The sequence below is a fragment of the Vigna unguiculata genome, chromosome 5, assembly GCF_004118075.2.
Source record: "Vigna unguiculata cultivar IT97K-499-35 chromosome 5, ASM411807v1, whole genome shotgun sequence".
NCBI classification, from domain to species: domain Eukaryota; kingdom Viridiplantae; phylum Streptophyta; class Magnoliopsida; order Fabales; family Fabaceae; genus Vigna; species Vigna unguiculata.
The window spans coordinates 2,338,598-2,357,392 of record NC_040283.1 but is presented as its reverse complement, the minus strand read 5'-3'; the positions used below and the strand labels follow the sequence as shown (position 1 = coordinate 2,357,392).

At 29.6% G+C, this 18,795-nt stretch overlaps 2 protein-coding genes across 4 annotated transcripts; both read left to right on the top strand.

Moving 5' to 3' along the window:
* The first annotated feature begins 6,175 nt into the window (after positions 1-6,175).
* LOC114186132 (myb-related protein 340-like) lies at positions 6,176-7,449 on the top strand. Of its 2 annotated transcripts, none has more exons than XM_028074159.1 (3): positions 6,176-6,440; positions 6,564-6,693; positions 6,783-7,449. In XM_028074159.1, the coding sequence occupies exons 1-3, from the start codon at positions 6,266-6,268 to the stop codon at positions 7,312-7,314; spliced, it is 837 nt and encodes a 278-aa protein (XP_027929960.1). In that variant the 5' UTR covers positions 6,176-6,265; the 3' UTR covers positions 7,315-7,449. The 2 variants fall into 2 exon arrangements, with proteins under 2 accessions (XP_027929960.1, XP_027929959.1); XM_028074158.1 differs by having other exon boundaries at positions 6,183-6,470.
* Positions 7,450-12,780: 5,331 nt separating this feature from the next.
* LOC114183650 (developmental protein SEPALLATA 1-like) lies at positions 12,781-18,414 on the top strand. 2 transcript variants are annotated; one of them, XM_028070733.1, is made up of 8 exons: positions 12,781-13,327; positions 16,415-16,493; positions 16,648-16,712; positions 16,923-17,022; positions 17,602-17,643; positions 17,728-17,769; positions 17,860-17,999; positions 18,079-18,414. In XM_028070733.1, exons 1-8 carry the CDS (start codon positions 13,143-13,145, stop codon positions 18,173-18,175), a joined length of 750 nt encoding a protein of 249 aa, XP_027926534.1. In that variant the 5' UTR covers positions 12,781-13,142; the 3' UTR covers positions 18,176-18,414. The 2 variants fall into 2 exon arrangements, with proteins under 2 accessions (XP_027926534.1, XP_027926535.1); XM_028070734.1 differs by having other exon boundaries at positions 12,782-13,327; positions 16,651-16,712.
* Positions 18,415-18,795: the final 381 nt, after the last annotated feature.

Here is an 18,795-nt window from a genome sequence, read left to right as displayed (position 1 = left end):
TCTAATCATACTGAAGTATCTCTTAAAAATGAGCTATTGGAGAGACGTGAAATCTAGATATAATTCACTTAAGGAATAACATCATTTTTAATTTAAAATTTTTAAATAATTTAATTTTTGTATGATATTCAATTATCTTATTTTTTATTCAATGTGAAATTTAGATATTTTTGAATAATAATATTTAAATCATAATATTCGAAAAGAAGAAAGGAAGTATAAAATTATTTAGGAGGAGAAACTACAGAATAATTTATAAAATAAAAATGATATTTGTTCCAACTGAAAAAGATAATTAAGTAGATATTTCACTTACAGCCGTGATATGCTTCGAAACATCATATCTTTCTACACTCAACTAACCCTTTGAAAGTAGTTCACGTTTCATTGTTGAATTTATTTTCCAACTAGTATATTTCACAAATCATAATCATGAACCTAATTAACTATTTATATTCTACACATTAGCAAAATAAATGTATACGATCAAATCTATAAACCTACTTAGCGTATCACAGACATTTTATTAGATTCATAGTAGAAGTAGATAGATTATACTCTGCATATTAATAATGTGGTTGAACATAAAGCATAATAGACCATAAAAATAAAGAAATAGATGAATTTACAGTCATTAAGTCATCCACGTTGTGCTGAATCATTAAATGTAGTAAACGCGTGAAAATTTGACCTGGAGAGATTCCTATACATTACAAAATGCTTTCATACAAACTTTAATAACTTTTTTTAATGAAAAGGTTGAAATCATAAGCATTGTCTCCTACATGCATGTTTGACCTAAATGTAGGTCAGTTGAAGGCTAGTATACCACATATTTAATTATTTAAATGTTTCTTGTAATTTACACAATTTAGATATGTTTTATGTTTTTACTTTTCAAAATATGTTTTAAATTTATTTTATTTATATTTATATTTATTAGAATAATGAGGTGGCACTTCACCACGTGGAACAAGAACGTGAGAGACGGTGGTCCTGGAGAAAAATACAAAGGCTCATAGACATCTTGACATTGATTTTGTTTGCATCTATTATACATTTTTTTTTCTTATCTCTCTCTTTTTATCATATAACATAACTTATCAACTTATTATTATTTTTCTCTCTGTAAGTGTATACTAAGGTTAATGTAATTTTGTTTGTCTATGAATTATTACTCTATAAAATAAAGAGAAGAATAAGAAGCTTTACAAAAAATAAAATAATCTGTCAAGCAAAATGAGAAAGAAAAAAAAAACCTAGTTCTTCCAATAAAGTCATAGCTAGAAAGTTGGTCACAGTGTGTGACAACAAATTCGTTGTTGAGTGAGCTTAAAGTCACATTCAATCCGTAGTGTTATTTCGTTTGTTTTTTTCAAAGCAGATATGAGTATTGAGATTTTAGTAACAAGACATTGTGGTGACCCATGAAATTAGCAAAACTATCAACAAAATTGACTTAATGATCTTTAAAGATATTATCACATGAAGCTATAGGGCTCAGATTGCCCCTGGAGGCATTATCAGTGTTGCACTTGAAGAAAAAAAAAATTAATACAATGGAACTTCAAAAATTTTCGGAGCAACCATAGGGATGATACAAATGTTGAAGAACTTGATGTAGTAATTTATGTTATCTTTTCTTTTTAAGAAGCGATCCTATAAAACCATCAGTTTTGATACCACTGATAGGTTATATATATTTCACATCTATAAGTTATGATCGTTGTTATGGGTCTTTATTCTTATATAGTGTTTAACTTTGTCTTTTCTATTCAATGTGGGACTTTTTGACTCACATTTGTACTATTCCCAACATAATTTATGTTATCTTTTCTTTTTAACTAGTGACCCTATAAAACCTGCATCTTCTTTAATATCAATCCTCTTGTGAAATTTAATAGAGTTGTATGTACCAAATTATTGCAACAAAAAGAATTACAAAGTACTACACAAAAAAAATGGATTTATCGAACACATAAAATCTGTTAATAATCACAAAAATTTGTCGATAAAACAAAATTATTAGTGATTTACTGGCGATATAAATTTCGTCAATAAAATATTCATTGTTTACCGACGTCGATAGATAAGAATAATTATCAATGATAAAACAACAATCAGTAATTACTGACAAATTGTTGATAATCAGTAATTATCCATAACCTAAAACCATCATTAATTATATATCAATGATTATTAGTAATAATTTTCATTGATATATATCATGATTTAGTCTCCCTTCTCTTTTTCTTTTCTTTTTCTTTTCTTTTTTCTTCTTCTTCTTATTCCTCTTCTTTCTTTTCTTCTTCTTCTTCCTCTTCCGCTATCGCCACCATTATATTTGTTGTCGTTGCATCAACCACTTTTAGCTCCTTTTTCTCCTTGTCATTTTTCTCCTCCCCCATCAGTACTTTGTAGTTGTTGTCATTGTCATTATTGTTTCCCCTTCCTCTTTCTCTCGCTTCTTCTTTTCCTCTTCTCACCATTTACATTTAATTTATAACAAATATTTCATCAAATTTGGTAGAAAAATTGGTATCGATTTTATTGACAAATTTTAAAAATTATATTTACCAACAAATTTTCAAAAATTCAATTACTGACGAATTTTCAGAAAATTCAACAAATATTAAAAAAAATTATTACCGATTAATTTTATCACAATTGTCAAAGCTAAAGCGGAAACTTTGAATTACCGAACAAATTTTACTAACGAATTAAATCAATATTTAAAATTTTAAATCTATCAGTAAATTTTATTTGACTGACAATTTTTTTTCATTGGTAAAATGTATAAATAAATGTTATCTTATTGATGAATTATTTATCAATAAAATTTTATCAATAATAAGTCTTTCTTTTGTAAAAAAGAAATATATTTCATATAGGAGATAAACTTCTTAATAGTCTATTCAAAGAAAATTTATATATCACTCTAACCCAAAAATGTTTATAAACTACCAACACGCAATAATTAAAAGGGAATTTATTGAGAAGACACAATTTACACCACAAAAACAAACGAGAAATTAGTATATATGTATGTACCCATAGTAAAAGTGGTCATTAAAATTGATAAGCATATAATATACGAACATATCCGTAGATAATTACATATAGATATATCAATAAATAATTACATATAGATTTAACTACAAAAAATTACTTAGAGATTTATCTATAGGTAATATCTACAAATTTATTTAATTTACTCATAGGTAATTTACCTACATATAAATCTGTAGGTACGTTAGCTACAATTAATTTACTTACAAATTTTTGTCCGTAAAAAATTTATGGATAAAAGTATCTTTTTGACGAATTTTATGACTTACCTATGAATTTTTGTAGTAAGTAATATGTATTTTTATTTTTGTTGTAAGTAATATATATTTTTCTTATAATGTGTCTGTTGGATCTTTTAACGGGAAAGGTATTAAAGTGATGAGTGATGGATAAAATCCATTTAAAGCATATGATACTAGTTTTAATTGGAGTTACTATATTTTTTTAGAAAAAAAAATTGTATAATTTACAAAATACATTTTATAATATTTTTCACTTTATAAAATTACACTTTTGTAATCAAATTGTGCATTCTCTTTATTATAAGAGTTAAACGGGTTTATACACTCCTAACTAAAAATAACTTCAAATAACGAAAAAGAATTAACCGTATTGAAAATGTTCAATAACATATTTTGTATTATTCTTATTGATTTAGAGAACGTACACCAAACCATCTAGTTTTCTCACATAAAAAAGTTATTAGTACTCTATTTTAACTCTAGTTTGTAGCTTCAGAAATTTGGTGAGATAGCATGATTTCCTATATTAGTTATGACTTCAATAATAATAAATGAACTTTCAAATTTTAAATTTTTATAATTTTATTCTTCGTTATGAGTTTAGGTTTATTCCTCCATCTTGTTTTTTGTTTTTGTTTAATACACTATGATATATAGCATATCATATACAGTTTTACTAAAGAAAATATTTTTTTATAAAATTAAAATTTATAAAAAATAAACATTTTTAAATATCAAAATAGTATTTCTTTAAATAGTTAATTGTTGTATATGTATATTTTGAGGATGGATATCGGATAAGTTGCTACATGTTAATTATGATGTTATACAAGAGATTTTTTCTCAAAGTTATCAATGACCATGGATTTATGGAATATGAAATTTTTCACTAAATGCTCCCCAGTGTAACGAGGAATTAATCCTGTTATGTGCTAAATTCCAAATAATTAACTAATCATCAAGAATATCAGGAAAATAGTTCTTTTTATTTCTTAATTTAATTTTGGTGATTCTATTATTTTGTAATTCTTATTTTCATATAAAATGTATAATATTCACATTCTCATTAACATTTTACTTGATTGTCAACATATATAAAAATATCTTTTATTCATTTGTCATGATTTAAGATTCAGAATTTTAAATTTATAAGATGTTACTATATTTTATGAGACAGGTTATAAATCTCAGATCTAATGAACCATTTATGTACAACAAAATTTTCCAAAAAATAGGCGGCGTATTTTCCTTAAAACATCATTTATTGCATTCACAATTTATCCGGCAGGCCCAACAAGAGGTAATAAACAAGGTTGACCAGAAGTCAAATTTGTAACGCTGTTTCAGTTTACATGAGTTTGTGACGGAATTCAAAGAAGATTTTGTCATGGACAAATCATAACTACAAAATTCACTATCCATTATGAGAAATAGAAGGATTTTTATTATTTTTTGAAAACTTAGGAAGCATGAAATTTGGTACGGAGCAAAACTCCCTTTTTCCACCAATTTTTTTTTTCTTCATATTTATAAATTTTCTCCCACTTATATTTTTCATCTATATTTATTTCTTTGATCCTTGTTTATTTTTTTAATACACTCGTATTTTTTTTTATCCACACCCATTCTCTCGATTACATTCTTCTACTCATTTTATTCATTCATAATTATCTCCTCCTTCTACATTCTCTCCTTTATACACATTCTTCTATATTTATCTTCTTCGTCCATTATAACTTTATTTTTATTTATATTTGTTAAATATCAATTTTTTTCTTTTTGAAGTTTAGTGATTAATTATCTTATTTTCAAAATTATAAATTTCAGATTAATTTTAAAACATTTCATTAAAAATAATTTACAGTTAAATTTTACTAAGGATCGATATGTTTAAATTTTTTGTATAATTTCATTGAAAGATAATTTTTTTTTTCTTTAGCTCCGAGTAATAATTCCTCATGTACACATAAGGGTTGGCATATCATCCTTCAGAATAAAAAATCACTAAATAAATTTGGCCAAACATTTGTATGGTTAAAACACTGAAGTGAGATTGCATCAACACTCGAAATTAGATTTTGCGAAGAAGATCGTAATCTTTTCTTGCATAACACGTGCACGTAAACGCCACTAATATGGTCTACTTTAAAAATGGTAAAATTCTTAAGCAAACAAGATTCATTAATCTTTCCATTATCTTTTCAGCACTATCAAATCTAGCATAATTAACGTAACCCAAGAAACTTTAGAAGATCTTGAAGTTTCCTTCAGTCTTTTCGCCAACACCTTTACATTTTTCAATTGTTTCAGTTGCTATCAATACCTATTTACGCGCAAAACTCCTTTCATTATCAAATGGATTAAGGAACTAAACAAATATGCTACTAAATACAGTAGTGAGGCCACGTGTTGCCTAAGTGACTTGCCCTTTGACAAAGTTATGTTCCCCATTATACCTTAATTGGAATCCTATGCTGAAAATCATGGTTAGTTTCATTGAACAACATTAAAGCACACAACACCCAAGGTTGGTAAAAACAACAAAAACAAAACAAAATAAATAATCTATATCCTTAAATAAGGATTACTATGTAATCAATCATACACCTGTTAGATTAGCATTGCATCAAAAGCCACTTTCAAAGGATTATTTCATTTGTTTTGTCTTGATGAAAGATTATGTTGTGCATATGATGAACCATTCTACTTTAGCTAGCTGGAACACTTGTACTTGATTATTATATATATTCTGTACGGGTGCTTAAGATCTCATTGATCCACTTGCCCCATTCTCACTGGGAAGCTAATGAAGCTGTGAACAACCATGTTAAGACTCGAACAAACGTGGAATATATAACTGACATCACAATAAACACAGGAAAAATCAATTTCAAATTTCTCAATGATAATTATTAAGATGGCCCGCTACGATATGGTATAAAAGTGAAGCATATATGTGTAATAGAAATCGCAGATGTATGTGTAGGATCGTGTGGAAGAGGTTGTTAAAGTGTGAAATCATGGTAGCTATGATGGGTTGCGTAGCAACAGAAAAAGAGTGGAAGAAAGGGCCTTGGACTGGTGAAGAAGACAAGTTGCTAAGTGAATATGTTAGCTTCTATGGTGAAGGTAGGTGGAGTTCAGTGGCAAAGTTTACAGGTATATATGTGTTACTTACACTTTCATTCTATATATATATATATATATATATATCATGAATTGCACCATTTCTAATTGAATTGAATTATTCAGGATTAAATAGGAGTGGCAAAAGCTGCAGGTTAAGATGGGTAAATTATTTGAAACCTGGTCTGAAGAAAGGTCAACTAACACCATTGGAAGAAGGAACCATTATGGAACTACATGCGATTTTGGGTAACAAGTAAGTAACAGACACCATAGATGTTCTCCTTTTTCTTAAATATTCAAACTTTCTGTTAATGTTTTAATGGGAACTGCAAAATAACACAGGTGGTCTACAATAGCAAAGTACTTGCCAGGTAGAACAGATAACGAGATCAAGAACTACTGGAGAACCCACTTCGGGAAGAGGGAGAAATCCAAACACAAGAAGCTACAAAGGCGACAGAAGGAACAACAACAAGAACGACAACCTGAGAAGTGTGATTTCAAAAACATCATGTGCCACAAGGATACCACGAATGAAACAAAATCGTTTGAGACACAAAATAATAAGCTACAAGAAATTGGTTCGATGAACCCAACGATGGATAACCAATACAATAACACCGTTCCTTCCATGCACGAGGGTTTCTCATCCACGTGGCCAGATACTACAGTGGATGATGGGTTATGGTTTGGTTTATGGGACTTTGATGAATCACTGAGTTTTGCAGATTATGTTAACCAGTTCAGCAAATGTGGCATGCCAAATGAAAGCACATTTTATGTTGGAGGGGATTCCACGCTAAGTGATGATAAAACTTGTTGTTTTGATGATGCATATGGCAACCTCTTCTACGGAAAAGACATATTTGGATGAACCTTCGAATGATTATGCAGGTTGTTGAATAAATAAGTTCATCGTCTCCATCGATCTTTAGTATCTTTTTTGGATGAATGTTATTACCTACTTCAATGGATCCTTTCAAGGGTGTAAACTTGTTATTAATGAACTAACAATAATATTAATTATTTTCTCTCACTAGTTGCATGCCATCACTTACATTTTACTTAAAATTTGTGTAAAAAGTTAGAAAGAGTGAAGAAATAAATAAATTCAATGGAAAGAAAATGGCGAGAAAAACATTAATAAATTTTTTAATGAATGGGTATGAGAAAAAAAAAAGAAAAGAAGACACATGAAGTGTAAAAAATTGTCTTTTAATGTTAGTTCCCAATCAATAATACCACCACTACTCTTTGTAAGAAATACAATAATCGTCTACGTTAAAAATAACCTACAATAAAAATTTTAATTAATATTAATTAGTAACTAAAAATAATTAGTCACTTTAATAATCAATTTATAAACTAAAAATTCTTGGTAACTAAAATAGTTTTTATTATGAATAAAAAATTATAATTTATTTATAAATTAATAACTAAAATAGTTTTCATATAAATTGATATCTAAATTGGTCATTAATATCAATTATTAAGATTTTACTACCAAATAATTGATCTTTAAATTAGTCTTTAATTAAGAAATTAGTCTATAAATTAATTTTTAATTAAAAAATTGGTCTATAACCTAGTGTCTAAACATTTTGTCATTAAAATTAGTTATTTAATAATTTTTTCGTACTCTTAATTATAATCTAATAAGTTAAAATTATTTGAAAGTCTATACCGACATATTTATAGTTTTTAATTAATTTTTTTTTGAACCGATTTAAATTTACATAGAAATAATAATAATAATAATAATAATAAATTTCCAATCTGAATTTGTAAGATAAAGTTTTCCTTCACACCACTAGCAGCCTTGAAGCCCAAGTTGTCAAAGAAGATGAAGTCCAGTCCAAAATAGCCACATTGTATGGCCCAACTGTGTGTCAGATACCTGCAATTTTTTCAGAAAACAACAAGGCCCGAAAATGATATTGCATGAAAGAAAAATATTAAGAAGTGATTTTTATAACTTTCAACTATTATAAAATTTGACTTCATGCTTTTATAAAAATATTTAAATTCGTTTTTTTTCAAGCCCAGACAACTTATTGATGTGAAACCAATTAGACTTGAGAGGAGGATGTTGTGAAGTCAGAAGTCTAAGTTAACTTCGATATAATGAAGGGTGATCATATAATAAAAATATAATAATATTTTAATTTATTTTTTTATTTATTTTTAAACCACCATTTAGATATTCTTAGATTATCGTATCACATCGTTAAACCTTTTTAAGATGTTACATCATAAAATATTAGAATATTATTCGATTTCAAATTTTCTATTAATTTTTTAGTGTTGTATTCTACTCTAGTTTCAAAATATGTTATTACTTAAAAACAATTTAATACATTTTAAAACATCGATATTAGTGTTCATAATATTATTTTCAAGATACAATAAAGAATTAGCACATAAAAACACGACAAAAAATCTAAATTCGCATTATCCTCTCAAAAGAGAAGCATTAATCCTCCATTTCGAAGGGGATAGAATTTGTTCAATATTCCATGCTGAGCTATGGTTTTTTTGCAGTATATATGCGTCCATCTTTCTTAAGGATAAAGAGGGATAATAGTTTTGTCTTTCTACATTTTATATTACAATGGTGGCAAAGTGGCAGAGCCATGAAAAGCTTTTAGAATGAAGAGTGGTCTAGAATGGGACCATAAGCTATAATATATTCGTTACGCAAATGAGTCATAGGTTGATGCTTTCTAGTGTAGGCTGTTCAATCAAGTTCAGACCAAAAATACTTTACAAAAATGAAGCAAGCATCATTTCCAAATGGTTCAAAGACTTAAAGCCAACACAAATGCTGCAACCACACTTTATATTCCAAAACATAATCCAAAGTAAACAAACCCATGTGAATGGAAGATGCTTTCTGAAATCAATACAAAGTACACATTAGAAATGTTTCAGAATCAAGTGCATGAAAATTCTACTGCACCTTAATGACTACTGGATTCTAACTATTCTGGGTTCAGTCTTTCACTCGCCCCTTCAAGAAGCTTTTGGTTTGAAGCTTTTACCAATTCCAGTTTTGCAAGCAATCATTTATTGTTTCCTCGTTTTAATTGAAAGATAATAACTTGGACATAACAAGGAGATTTGGTTTATGAATGAGAAAAAGAGTATTCATTTATTGATACATGCATATAATACTCTATCTTTCAGAAAAGAACCTGTTACATCCATGACAGAGATTTCGTTGAACAAATTGGGCCATGATTTTAGGTGCATTTGTAGAAAGCTCTACCACAGATCCAAAATCTCATGCCTTGCCACGCATGGAGAACCTCAATACATTTTTCTGCATCACAACTTTTCCTTTGTTCGGTCTAATCATCCCACTTACTATAATTCATAACCTCATACTGCTGCTACACAAATTTAATCCAATAGTTATTTATTTTCACAAATAAAAAAAATATATATATATATATATGTATATATTTTCTTCTTCATCTTTCAGTAATAATATCATCCATGTTATGATGTATAACTAAATAAAAACGACTGCATAATCATCTATTTACTTTTTTAATAACATGAATTTGTTTTTTATTTTCGCAGCAAAAGTATTGCTTTTTCCTTTTTCACTTTTATCTTTTTTAAATGTTTACTATTTTAGGGTATGGAAATGGCATTTTGGAATTTAAAAAGAAGGTAAAATATAGAAATGTTTATTATTTATTTATTTATTTATTTATTGAAGTAATTCTTGATAGTGAGATTGAAGAAGATGATGATTGGATGGAATTGCAAGTGCAGAATTGGTTTTCTTTTCACGGCACGCGTCTTCTTCACTCTCACCCACACAAAATCCCATGACTCGGTGCTCCTCTTCTCCCCTCGCGACACGTATCGCGTACGACGTCGTTGCAATGTCGCAGGCTTTTCCATCAATCAACTTTCTGTCACCTGCTACTACTCTTCTTTTCTCTCCTCCCTCCCTTCGTTTCCCACTCTTTTTTACCGTTGCAAATTCATCACTATCAATCCATCTTCTTCTTTTTTCCTTACAGTTACACATCCAATCAAAGCAATCTTATATTATCAAAATTTTTATTTGTCATTTTTTTTTAAATTTAGACATGAAATTAAAATTCGTTATGTTTTATATTATATTTTGATGTATTTTAATCTTAAATTTAAAAGACAATAGATATAATCTACAAAATACACTTCTTCTAAACTCGTGCTTATAGAGATTAATAAATAATATGTAAATATAAATTCAACGCCGCTACATTTAAAAGTTTGGATAACATTTCAAGTTTGTTTAAGAGCACGTGTAAATCACCCTTGGCATGATATAATAATGTACGAGTTTGTGTTTTTCTTTTGTGTTGGTCTCAAAATGCGAAAATGGTACCTGAATTTCAAATCATTGTCAAAGAAGAAAGAAAGCAATAAAGTGGAGCACTTTCTTCGCCCACGAAAACAAAAATAAGATGTAACATGTTTATCTTCCTTGTTTGGAATGCAAGAACCTATGAAACTATCAATTCTTACACAACCCTAATCCAACTCTTCCATATATATATAGATAGATAAGCACAGAAAAAAAATATATTATATTTACTTTGTCAAATAATTATCTAGTTATTTTTTTTATCTGGGCATTTCATGAGAATAATAAAGTAACAATGTAAAATTACTCAAGTTCCATTTTAGGATGTAAGTGTTTTAAGCATAGGAGAAAAAAAAATGTAGAAGGGAAGGGTTTTTAGTTGTTTTTTTTCTATAGAGATGTCAAAATCAAAGAACTGATTACACCAAACCAATAAGGCCCTTCTCTGTCTAGCTTCAAATTGATAATTAGCCAAAAAATAATAATTTTGCCCATAAAATTGTACCATTAATTGGCTTTAAGAGATTGTATATATACATGATTCTCCTACCTTGGAAGTTTTTTTGTATTCATCATAAAAGTGGTTTTGTACCTAGTCAATTTCCGTGTATGATATGATAAACTATTACATTAAGCATGTGTGTACGTATTCTAAAGGCAAGTCCAATTAAAAATGAGGAAACACAACTCAAAAATTAGTACGACAATGGTTTGTTCAAAAATTTTGTATCTTTGCCGTGCTATAATAGTATTGCGCGCAGCTATATCCATATCCAATACCAAGAAAAGAACAATTTCCAAGTTTTAACATCACCACGTAATATCATATTTTTTTTCTTTTAATTAGAAACCATTGTGTACGTTGTACAATGCATATAAATATAATCTTTTTTTAATTATATTTCCATTTTAGAAGCTATTTTATATAAACAAAGGTTTCTAAATAGTCTCATGTAACCAAGAAAGTAGCTAGGTAGGTAGGTAGGTGCTAGAAATCGTAAACTTTAATATCACATCTTATTTTTCATTGTGCTAATACAAGATAACAATGGGTTTCATTTTCAAAGAAAACAACTAATAAATACTTAGGATATTGACAACTATAAATAAATTGAATGGATATATAATATAACCACGAAAATTATCTAATCGTAGGGAAGACAATTATCAATTTAAATTATAATAAATGCAGATAATTACTTTACGTATGTGTATAATAAATTAACAAGATCAGTTACGTTACCGCATTAAAGATGTTTATATTTTTAATTATTGTAATTTGTGAGTTTTTTTTTTTTTTACAGAAGAAGAGGACACTGTACCAATTGCCACCCTAATTAATAATGTACAGAAAAATATCTCAGTGGTCACTTTCAAATTTCAACCAACTACGTAAATACATGATATATGTTTCTCATTGAAATTTTCACATCAAGAACCTTTTTTTAATTATGAGTACCACTCTCTCATCTGTTGTTATACTTTTCAATGATTCTGCTATTTTAACGAGTAAAGCGAAGGGCAAAGCTTGAAATTATGCATGATAGTACAGTGTATATAAGCCAGTAAAAAGGTGACACGTGTGGAATCCATTTTAAGGTATGTGACGACGTTGCTAAGACAGTGGAAAATGACACAGATTTTCATTCCAAACAATAAATTATTAGTGACTGGGAGAGGTAGGTTGGAGAAACTAAAGTAAATGTAACAACAAAGATGAATAATGTGTGAAAAATATTATGGAGTTTATTGAATGAATATATTGTATTATCGTATTCGTAAGTAACATCAACACATAAGACAGCTGTCACCACGCGCCAGTGATGGGAAGCGGTGTGGAGTGCGTGAGACGCGCGTGGGGTGCGTGTGGGGATGTATTTGTTTTCCAAAAATACGTTAACATGGAAAATCATGGGAAAGAGAAAGTTACATGAAACTAGAAAGAAGTGGAACCCTAAGCTGCACTCAATTTTTCTGGTGGAGATGGAAAATCCTGAGGATAAAAAGGCAAGTTGAAGAGTACAGATAGATATATAGAAATACAAGAGAAGACAACACAAAACTCACACACAGCACTTTCCCTTCTCTCTCTTTCTAGGGTTCCAAGTTTGAAGTCGAAAGTGTTGAACTTTCTCTTGCTTTTCACAAATTTGGTTGCACTTGCAACTGAGCGAAGAAAGAGGGATCACCAGGGGCACGAGAGGAGGAAGAGGAAAGAGAAGAAAAAACAAGAAAAGTGGAGAAAGGGATAGGTGTTGTACTAAAATAGAAAAATTGAGTGAAAAAAAGGAAAAAATTTACAAGTAGAAGGAGTGAGGTTGGAGAATAATAAGGATATGGGGAGGGGAAGAGTGGAGTTGAAGAGGATAGAGAACAAGATAAACAGGCAAGTAACCTTTGCAAAGAGGAGAAATGGTCTTCTCAAGAAAGCCTATGAGCTATCTGTTCTCTGTGATGCTGAGGTTGCCCTCATCATCTTCTCCAACCGTGGCAAGCTTTATGAGTTCTGCAGCAGCACTAGGTATGCAGTATGTATGTGTTCATCTTTCTTTTCCTTTTTCTCTCTTCACCTCTCAGATCTACTTGCTTCTCTACTTTTATATTCCTTTCTGTCTTTCTTTCCATTTTCTTTTTCTTCACAAGAAGGCCTGTGTATGCTTCATTTCTGTTACTGTAAGATGGAGAAATCATAGTTCAGTTTTAATCTGGTTTTTGTTGTAAGGGATGGTAGATTTATCAGATCTAGTAATATGGCACATGATCTGGTGAATATCTAATATTTTCTCTGCATTGTGTGGTTATTGGATGATGGTTTACTAGCCTTTTTTTATCAAATTCAGTGTTAACTTTTTTCCTTCAAGTGTGGCTTTTTTTTCTTTTCAGAAATGAGATCGAGATCTTTCTGTTTATTGACACAATATTTACTTGAGTTTTCTCCTTAACTAAGTAATTTTCGTTGCTAGCTAGGAGAGTTGCAGTTATAAGTAGTGTCGTGACATGTTCTGTGTAACTACTTCAACTAAACTGGTAGTCCTATGAAGCCATAATCATGCAGAAGTTTAATTTTCACAAAAAAAATGAATTACATTTCTATTCTTGAAATTAATTAATATATGTTTTCATTTAGAAAAATCAACTGTATCTGCTTTCCTACTTTGAGGAGGAGTGAGAATGTAAAGATTATTGTATATGAGTATATCAAAAATTGTTGGTTATCATGTCAATTTTTGGCACTTCCATGCAAAAGTTACATTTCTATTTTTTAATTTTTCACCCTTTATTTTAATATTTATTTTAATTTAGTCTCACGACCAGATTTATGTAATACTTTATTTCTTATTTATGTTATACTTTCCAATTCCTTGAACTCAGACCTAAACATTAAGTTAATATATAAATTGTAAAATGAAATGACAAATAAACAAATAGGATATATATGTACCTCGAAATACATGTATAACTATGCAAATGGGTCTATTTTACTTACTGTAAAAGATTTGATACTTTTTAGTGTTAAAATTTTCATAATTTTTTTACTTCTTGGTTAAAAATTGTTTGATCTTATTTCTAAAATTTTGTCATCCTAACAACAGAACAGTTAGGTTAGTTATTAAGACATTTATTGCTTTGGGTAATGTGTTAACAAAAATATTAAACATATACAAATACTAAACAAAAGCTTCATATATATATGGTTGTACATTAGCATGTAGAATGTGTATAGGTTATTGACTCTATTTTTTTCTTTGTGAACATTTCATTATCTTTCACTTATGAATGCTTTTATATAGTTTATGTAGCTAAAATATATACAATTTAATTGTTTGAAAAGTTATTTTTTTATCCTTGATTTTGAAGTTGTGTTAGATATGATCGGTATCTTTCCCAGAATAATATTTTTTTAGTTATTTGTTCATGATCCCACGTAGTACATTTCATAAACGAGGGAATTAAATGGAAAGAAATTGTTTGGGAATTAAAAGAACATTATGCCCTATCTGCTGAAAATATATTTAACTTAAGGTAGGGAAACAGTATATAGCTTGGGTTCTGGTGAATATTATGAAAACGACCAAATTTTGTTTCACAATTTCAATGACCAAAAACATCTATGCAATGGAAGATACAATTGGATTACAGATCGATATAAGTTGAGAATGACATGAACAGAACTCAGAATAGTGAACGAAAAACCACGAAGGGATAGCTTGTTTACTGTGGATGGATGCAATAGTAGTAATTAGGGTTAAATTTTGTGTGACTATTGCTGCAACTTCATGCACACATTTCTTTGAGTTTACTTAGATTGCTACCTCTATTAAACACTTGAACTGGGTGAGGTTAGGTTCCAAGTTTATTACTATATCTGAACATTTATATGAGACAATGCTCCAAGTGGAACCCTGTGCACTGTGAAGTCATAATTTTGCAGTTGTGTGGAACTACAGTGAGAATTCACAAACTAATTTCAATGTAACAAATCCAACAAGAGATGTGATATATTGATATTGTCCAGATTTTTAACACTTACAGGGAGAACTTATATTTGGACTTAATGTTTTTATCATGTTTCAATAAATTCCACGAAAATTGTGTTAAATTACTTTTAACTTATATAGACTCATAGTCATACTTAAGAATAAGATTTTGTGTGAATAAGCTTTTGTTAAAGATATTGAAAAAGAAAAAAAAAACCTTGAACATGTTTATTCTGGCCACCTTTTTAACGTGTTTTTTAGGAGATGGATGTAACAAGTGTTACTATTTAAGTTTAGCCATTTGACTTCTTTTAGTTTTTCTCAAATTTTATTTAAAAAATAATACTCAAGATAATAAATGAAGAAGAACGCAAACATGTAAACTTTAAACTTAACCTACAAACTTTTGTGGTGTAATATTCATACTTTGTTTACGAATATTCAGGTCTAAGACCAATATATATACATATAGTAGCTCTTGCAGACAATATCAAATTTACTAGTTCAGAAAACTTGATTTATTCTCAAAAATGGATTTCATTTATATTTATTAATCGTACCCTCTGAGTGGAATTTGTTAAGATATTTTCTGAGTTAACTTGCATTTATAACACCAAACAAAAACAAGAGTGTTGGTTACAAGTTCTTCAGAGACATAAGTAACTCAATGTTTCCAGACTATGATGTCCGTTTTTCTTTCTGGTCTTTGCTTTGCTCTACTATTTCTAGCATTAATTAAAAGCTTCAATTCATCAATTCTGCTTTCAGTGGCCTAATATATATAACAATTCACATGCCCTACTATTTAGATATATCATGTACTACTATTCAAATGCTGCTAACTATTTTTTCCACTGTATGCAGCATTTTCTATAACCATGTCAGTATTTTTGTAGTCAGCTTGTGGTTTGAAAGATAAGATCATGTTGAAAGATTTGTGTTCACAAAATCCATCTACTTCAAATGTTACTTTCAGGATACACAAGGACAAATATTAAAAAGGCAAAACACAAGATATATAATGTTGATTAATTGACATATCATTTTAGTAATAGTGGTTTATGTATGGTTATCCATGCCATCATCATCAAATTAAATTCTATTTCTTTCCTTGTCCACCTTCAAATCAGCATGCTCAAAACACTTGAAAGGTACCAGAAATGCAGTTATGGAGCAGTGGAAGTTAGCAAACCTGCTAAAGAGCTTGAGGTATAGGAACTGCTGTAGCTGCTTATTGGCATACAATTTAAATAATTATGGGAAATGTAATTATCTATATAACGTACAATATATACATACATATATGTATATAGTTTTTCTGTTACTGTGATATCTTCTAATTCTTATTATTTTTCATTTGTAGCAGAGCAGCTACCGTGAATACTTGAAGCTGAAAGCAAGATTTGAATCACTTCAAAGGACCCAAAGGTGAATTTAACAGGATAGTGTTTAGAAAACATGTAATGAATTAATTCATGATAAAAGAATAGTAACTTTCTCCTAAACGTTTATTTTTTCTGCGCTGAGATGTGAATAAAATTTGTTGTGAACATTTAGTCATCAAATATTTTGTTTCGTATTCTTTCGTGATTAATTTGCATATTACTTTGACCAATGCATTTACCTCTGCTACTGCAGAAACCTTCTAGGGGAAGACTTGGGTCCACTGAATACCAAAGAACTTGAGCAGCTTGAACGGCAATTGGATTCTTCTCTAAAGCAAGTGAGGTCCACCAAGGTAACCATGGAATTTAAGCATATTAGTTTCAAGTTTGTTTTATTTTTCTTTCTCATTCTTTCTCACCTACAATGTTTACAAAGAATTTTACTACAGTTGGTCCTGAACTCATTAACGTATAGTTTTGTATCAGTAGTTGCAGCAGCTTAACATTCCCACGCTTGATTTAACATCTTTTCGTGAGTCTTTTTCTGTGGGATTTTTTCTGATACCATGGCCAGTGCATCATTCACTGTATATGCTAAAGGCATATAACAACATGATGTCCCATGAATTTTTTATCAACTGAAAAGATTATGCTGAATTGGTACTTCCAAACATTCTTAAAATGGAATTACATTATATAAAAGTGGAAACCAATGCAATAGAATCGATTCATTAAGGATTTTGGACATTTTTAGATGTGAAGAAGTCGTCATGACATATTCTTCTTTTTGTTATAATGAAGAAACTTATACATCCTGTGTGTGTCTCTCTCTCTATATATATATGTATGATTTGTGTACTTGAAATTTCCATAAGAAAAGCTTATTGTGACTCTTGTTTGTTACCTGGCACTGCTGAAACATGAAATCGCAGACACAATTCATGCTGGATCAGTTGGCTGATCTTCAAAACAAGGTACCTTGTTTGACCTAATCAAAGGAATAAAGCAACTCCATGGATGCTAATAATTTGAAGCTATTGCTATTGTTTTTGTTGCAGGAGCAGATGTTGGTAGAAGCAAACAGATCCTTGACAATGAAGGTAATAGTGTACCATTATCCACAATGTTCTTCTACCTCTCCTAGAAAGATTGGTTTTGTAACATGATTGATGACTACTACTTGTTGGCAGCTGGAAGAAATAAACTCAAGAAATCACTACAGGCAATCATGGGAAGCTGGTGATCAAAGTATGCAATATGGTGGGCCACAGAATTCTCAGTCTCAGGGCTTCTTCCAGCCACTGGAATGCAATCCCACTTTGCAGATTGGGTAACATATGTCGTTACAAAATGTTTATTTCAACAGTAATGTTATCTGAACTACATTGTAATTTGTCCCTTTTGTTCAGTCCTGATTACAGGTACAATGTTGTCGCTTCAGATCAGATAACTGCAACAACTCCAGCCCAACAAGTGAGTGGCTTTATTCCAGGGTGGATGCTTTGAGCTAATTAGGGTCAGTATTCAGTTGGAGACATAAAAGCAAAACACCCCACCAAAGGACAAAGCCAAATGCTTCTATTATTCTTATTTTGGTATAAGAAACATCTGTGACTTTTGTTCAAACGTTTGAACCATTAGCCATAGACATGTGGCATGTAAGAAATTTATAACATTTCAGCAACTTTTGAAGGATCCTTTTCTTATTATTAGAAATCTGAACTTCCCCTTATTATTTTCTTCTATTGCATCACATGTTAATGTTGACTTCATGTAAGCTCATTTTTCTGTTCATAGCGCTTCCATTATATAAAATCTCGTGAAGCTCTGAATCCTCTTTTCGATCTTTCATTGTATGAAGAAAAATTCAATGTCGGTTTTTTCTTCTTCAATTTTAGATATCTTTTGAACTTTTTTTTTTTTATTTTACTAATGTATCCCTGTATAATAATTTTTTCTTAATTTCAGACAGTGCCATGGTTTTCTTTTTCTTATATATATACTTTGTAGTGGAGACTCATAGCTTAACTGTTGAGATGTTTTTTAGGGCTTTTAAAAAGTTTCTTGATTACTTAAATTGGTCTTGTTACGCTAACATTTCTTTCTTCCCGATCTCGAATTAACTA

Coding starts and splice junctions, on each gene's coding strand:
- LOC114186132 (XM_028074158.1), top strand. CDS start 6,266: ATGTGTAATAGAAATCGCAGATGTATGTGTAGGATCGTGTGGAAGAGG. Junction 6,471..6,563: donor TTCAGTGGCAAAGTTTACAG/GTATATATGTGT, acceptor TGAATTATTCAG/GATTAAATAGGAGTGGCAAA. Junction 6,694..6,782: donor CATGCGATTTTGGGTAACAA/GTAAGTAACAGA, acceptor AAAATAACACAG/GTGGTCTACAATAGCAAAGT.
- LOC114183650 (XM_028070733.1), top strand. CDS start 13,143: ATGGGGAGGGGAAGAGTGGAGTTGAAGAGGATAGAGAACAAGATAAAC. Junction 16,494..16,647: donor AACCTGCTAAAGAGCTTGAG/GTATAGGAACTG, acceptor TTTCATTTGTAG/CAGAGCAGCTACCGTGAATA. Junction 17,644..17,727: donor TGGCTGATCTTCAAAACAAG/GTACCTTGTTTG, acceptor TTTTTGTTGCAG/GAGCAGATGTTGGTAGAAGC.